We start from the raw sequence: 5777 nt of genomic DNA on the forward strand, positions 1-5777 counted from the left end.
TTTTCCTGAATACAGCAGACCCTAAAATATTCTACCGACCCAACCTGTCGGTCAGTGGAGTCGAGCCATCTGCCCATTACGGTTATTGAGGTGATGGTGGAGTAGATGGACTAGCTAACCAACAGTTAGCTTCCTCAACCCCCAGCCTTGTTCAGTAAGGAGCAGAACGTTTGAAAAGATGGAGGATGATGATGATGATGTAAAAACTCAGGGACCAAAGGAGGAAGGCAGCTGCTGAGGAGGAGGACCGTCCGGCGGCCATGTTGCTTCTTCTGCTTTGGTTCTGACCAGTTTCAACGTTTGGTTAGCAGATCACTACTGACAGTTAAACAACTTGGATGATCACCTGACCGTTCTGGTTAGTTATCGCTCCCTCTCAACTGGACCAAAGACAAAACCCAGAACTCCTTTACAGAACAGATTTATTCACTCAGAATCGTTCAGCTCCTTTTCCATCGTCTTCAGAAAACAGAACAAGTGTAATTATTAACTTTCCTTCTGGACGGTTAGTTTTCCTTGACATAATTTCTCATATATTGTTTTTCTTTTCCTAAACGACTTTGGCAAAACCATTTCATGCACCAGATTCATTCATGAACAAAGATAAGAAACTTACACACACACACACACACACACACACACACACACACACACACACACACACACACACACACACACACACACACACACACACACATTCTGAGTTTAAGCTTTAAGTGAAAAATATTTCTCTGCATGTTCTGCAGAAAAACCCGACGGTTGAGACTCCAGAGGGTTTTGGAAATGAAGACATGTTGAAATGACATGAAGTTCCCACAAACTGTGGGAACTTCATCACGATGGTGAAGCTTGACGATTATATCAGAATATAGAAATATTCCTCTGCAGCTGGATAATAGAGAATCGTGTTGGACCGTAGGGTGTCCTCTGGGTTTTACACGTTTCTGCTCCAACCAGTAGCTGAAACGGTTCAATGACCTCCGAGGTTCTGCTGATGAACCATCACTTGATTCAGCTGTGAGAAACCAGGGAGGGAACAGGAACCCGCAGGATGCCGGAGCGTTCCCACACCAGGAGAAGCTCTGGCTGTGAGCAGCTCCGCCCGTCAGCCGGATGATTCCCCACAAGCAGAACTTTACTTCTGCCTGGTGTGGATCTTCATGTGAATATTTAAAGTCGACTTTTGTCGGAATCTCTGACCACAGACGTCACAGAAGAAAGGTTTCTCTCCCGTGTGGATCCTCAGGTGGTCGTTTAAGCTCGTCTTCAGGCTGAACCTTTGTTCGCAGAACTCGCAGCAGAAGGATTTCTCCCCTGTGTGGATCCTCATGTGTCGGTTCAAGTTGGACTTCCTGCCAAACCTTTGGCCACAGAAGCCGCAGCAGTACGGTTTCTGTCCGGTGTGGATCCTCTGGTGGATGTTCAGGTTGGACTTGCGGTCAAACCTCTGTCCGCAGACGTCGCAGCAGAACGCCTGCTGCCCTGCATGGACTCTCATGTGAATGTTTAGATGCGTCTTTCGCTCAAATTTCTGTTCACAGACCTCACAGGGATACGTTTCCTGTCCTGTGTGGATCGTCATGTGTCGGTTCAAAGTGGATTTCTGTCTGAACCTCTGACCACAGAGGTCACAGCGAAACGCCTTCTGTCCGGTGTGGATCTGGATGTGTCTGTTTAAAGTGGTCTTCAGGCTGAAGGTCTGCCCGCAGACGTCGCAGCTGAACGGTTTCTGCCCCGTGTGGATTCTCTGGTGGTCATTTAAAGTCTTCTTCAGGCTGAAGCTCTGCCCACAAACATCACAACTGAACGGTTTCTCCCCCGTGTGGATTCTCTGGTGATCGTTCAGCGTTCGCTTCAGGCTGAACCGCTGTCCGCAGACGTCACAACAGAACGGTTTCTCCCCAGAGTGGTTCCTCACGTGAACGTTCAGACATTTCTTCAGACTGAACCGCTGTCCGCAGACGGGACAGCCGAACGGTCTCTCCCCCGTGTGGCTCCTGATGTGCTCGTTGAGGTAATGTTTCTTTTTAAAGGTTTTCCCACAGTCATCACAGATGAAACACTTCACTGTCATGGCGCTTCCACTCCGGGGCTCTGGAGCGCCGCTCTCCTTCCACTCTTTGTCTGTGGTTTCAGAACCAACGTCTGACGGGAGGCTCCTCTGGGAGTCGGGATGCGCCACACCATCATCCTCTTCATCGCTGACCTCAGTCTCTGAAGAGTTGGAGGAGTCGGCATGAATCCTGCTGGATTCGGCTCCTTCATCATCCTCTTCATCCGTCTCTGCTTTCATCTGCTCCGCTGAGCTGCTGCTGGGAACGTCTCCGTTCTCCATCTGGTCTTCACGGAGCCGTGACAACAGAGGCTCATCTTCCTCATCCTCACTCTTAACGATAACTTTGATGACTGGAAACCTGGTGGCGTCGGTGTCGTCATCCAGGTCGTCTTCCTCCGGACCGATCCGGCGCTCCTCCTCCTCCTCCTTTACGTGGACGGGCAGCGGGTCCTCCGGGTCCGGGTCCGGACCCTGTTCTTCTTTAACCAGCAGCTTCTGAACATCTTCAGGGAACACTGGAACACAGAGGCGACACCATGAAAACCCCTGCCTGTCATCAGGCCGTTGCAGTTTGGGTTCAAAACAATGAATCGATGCATAAAGCAGGTCCATTTACACCGAGGACCACAGAGCAGACGGCACTTCATCAGAACCACCTGCCTGTCTCAAGCTGTGATTAAACCTGATTTACTTTTTGTGTCCCTTGGTGCCAAACACACACAGTCAGTGTGTTTGTGGGCGGAGCTTCTGTCATAATAACAGAGATACTTCAGTCTGGTTTCTGTCTTCTGCTGGTATTTACATCAAAATGTCTTGAATGGCGTCATTTTCAAAATGCTCCCCTCTTGAATCAAAAGTCTCCATACAACTTTTGATTGTAATCTAACTTAACTGTTAACTTAATCTAACTTTTAAGTTAGATTTAACTTAACGGTAAATCTAATGTAATTTAGCATTTACGTAATTAAGAGTTATCATTTTCCTAGACAATATATTTTTATATGTCTCTTAATTAACTAATAATATATCCATTTCATTCAGATATCTAGAATGAAAGTGGGCTGAAGCCGATCTTATGTTAAAAGAGAATGCCAACTTCTTCTGTTGGTGTCCAACCTGCCACTCACAACATGGCGGCCGCGCTGACGTATCACTCCAGCAGAGCCGAGCAGCCTGAGCAGCGTAGCTCTGCTCTCTGGGTGCGTAAAGCTGCAGCTAAGCATCCAGAGCTGATAGAAGCATACAGACCTAATCTGTGGAGCCGGTCCAGCGGATTATAATCCACCTCCTGCTCCTCTGCTGCATCCAGCCGCTGTTTGACCTGCTGTCTCCACATCTCTGCTAGCTTTTCTCTCTCCAAACTTTCCTTTAACAGTTACTGAGCAGCTCCAGCTCAGCCTCGAACCGTTTCTCTTCTTTCCAGAGTTCACCAACTGCTGCTGTTTCTGTCTYWMAGCTTCATTAACTCTCCCGCTGCTGCTCCGTGGACAGAAACCCGACAAAACGCGAAGGACGGCGCTCCTTCTTCTCCTTCTTCTCCTTCTTCTCCATCTTCTCCATCTTCTTCGTCTTCGGCAGCTTCTTTGTGTTTAATAGTGGACCAGAATGCCGCCATGAGGTGCATACCGCCACCTGCTGCCCCGGAGTGTGTAGGACAGGATCTGCCTAAACATATTTAACCAACAAATGAAAAATAACTGATTAAATAATTGGTCTTTGCTGCTTTGTGCCAGTTTGTGCCAGCAGTCCTCCTCATGTCTCTGGTTACTCCTGCTTCCATGAAAACTCTGAGCTTGACTATTTCTTTAAGTTCTGTTTTCATTTCTTCTTCTACTCTTACATTTCTTCACAGCAAATTCAAAAGTGTTAAATGTTTTGGTGTTAGTAGACTTTGTGCAAAAGCAGAGTTGATTTTACACTCATAGAGTCACATTCTGTTTATGTAACTCTGGGGTGTAAATTATTAGTAGTTAAAATCCAGTGTTAAAATGTTTCCGTATCAAATCTAGAGCTGTTAAAATAGAATCAATAACTCTTTACTTCTTAACTCCACCAGCGGCTCTTGTAACAGAGTTACAAATGTACTTTTTTAAATTATAATTTCTAATTTCATATTGAGAATTTGTGAATTTGATCTTATTTAGTTATTTTTATTTGTTGTTTCGCCTTTCTGCACTCTGCCTCGTTTGTGTCCCCTGGGCTTCCGTAGCTCGGTTGTTCTGGTCAGCGCTGTTTGTTTTCTGTAGGATGTTGTTTATGTTGTTTACCACGTGATGTTTATTGCTGTTTGTTAATGTGTTATTTTGCAGTTTTGACCATCATTGTGGGTTTTATAACCAGTTTTATTATAATTTTCTTCTTTTATTTTGGTGCTAATCCCGCCCAGTTCGGCTGAACATTGTTTTTATTCTCACATTGAGTTCAGGGAGTGAAGAGGAGGCWGATTATTGTTTTTACTCTTCTGCTCCAGGTTTGTGTTTTTATTTTAAGTTATTGTTTTTATCTGTTTATTTAACTCTGTCCCGCTGTATTGTGTCGCTGCGGCCACCAGGTGGCGTTTTTCTCTTGTTTATGATTTTTGTGAGATTTCTTCTTTTGTTGTTGATGTTTGTTGAATCTGAGAAAAACTAATGAGTAGACCGCGTTGTTCTGCGCTGCTGGAGGTTTGAAGAGGCTGATTAGTTTTTACTCCCCCAGGATGAAAGATTTAACCTGATTGACTGACTTCACTGATTCCACCGTCACACCTGCAGAAAGAAATTACTAATAAAATCTTACATAGTGTTATGCTCTATATAGAGATTTTCCTTGGCTTTGATTGTATATCTCACAATTTTGTAATTAATAATTTGTTATTAAACTGAAAGCTGTTTAATATTCTGGCCTATAAGGCGGTTAGATGCCCTTTATTTTATTTTTGAGCTCCTGCCCCTTAGTGGCCTCTGCACGGCCCTGATGCAGGGGCTGGGACATATTCAAGTTTAGAAATGTCCTCAATAGAGCAGCAAACGTTGACTGGCTGGTTCCGCCTGGATCGGGTCCATCAGGACCAGAGGGACACGGTTCTGTTCATCAGTTCACTGAAGGAAACTTACAATAAAACCACTTTTATTCAGAGTTTGGCTGTTAAAACGTCTTTTGGTTTGAATGTTTTCTGTAAACTTTCCGTTGAGTTTAGTGGAAATCTGACTTTTTGCCTAACAATCATTTTCTGCTGCTGTGGAGACAGAATGTTAAATATTTTAGCTCTGCATCAAATTGGATCATGTTGGACATCTTTTCACTTTTATGTAATCTGGCAAATAAAAACTGATTTTTTATTTCAGTAAAATAAATGTTTCATATGTATTTTCTATAAATATGTTATATTTTAACTGATTAAATATTTTAGCACTCAGCTGTAATCTTAAAGCTGTTTCACAGATTTGGTAAATATTGTTTTCTGCTGTTATGGAAAGTCTCAAATGAAACATTTTGAAAAATGTATTTTGTGATAAATTCCTATTAAAACACATTTATATAAAAATGTTGAGATTTTAACTCCAGTCCTTTAAAAATCATATTTATTTAGTTTTTATTTTAGGTTTAAATTATTATTTAAAACATAAACATCTTCATGAACAAATGTTTTTAATTTTATGCCATGAAAGAAAAAACTGACTTTTCCTGTTGGACCTGAACGCAACATGTTTAATCCGCGTCAGTAACATGGGCGGGTGGG

The 5777-nt window shown here is 43.5% G+C and overlaps 1 protein-coding gene across 1 annotated transcript; it reads right to left on the reverse strand.

Annotated features, from left to right (window-relative positions):
• Positions 1-671: 671 nt before the first annotated feature.
• LOC103460025 (zinc finger protein OZF-like) lies at positions 672-3626 on the reverse strand. Its single transcript, XM_008401986.2, has 2 exons — positions 3305-3626; positions 672-2571 (listed from the first exon to the last, which is right to left on the reverse strand). Exons 1-2 carry the CDS (start codon positions 3390-3392, stop codon positions 1136-1138), a joined length of 1524 nt encoding a protein of 507 aa, XP_008400208.1. The 5' UTR covers positions 3393-3626; the 3' UTR covers positions 672-1135.
• Positions 3627-5777: the final 2151 nt, after the last annotated feature.

Source organism: Poecilia reticulata, unplaced genomic scaffold, assembly GCF_000633615.1.
Source record: "Poecilia reticulata strain Guanapo unplaced genomic scaffold, Guppy_female_1.0+MT scaffold_159, whole genome shotgun sequence".
In the NCBI taxonomy this organism is placed as follows: domain Eukaryota; kingdom Metazoa; phylum Chordata; class Actinopteri; order Cyprinodontiformes; family Poeciliidae; genus Poecilia; species Poecilia reticulata.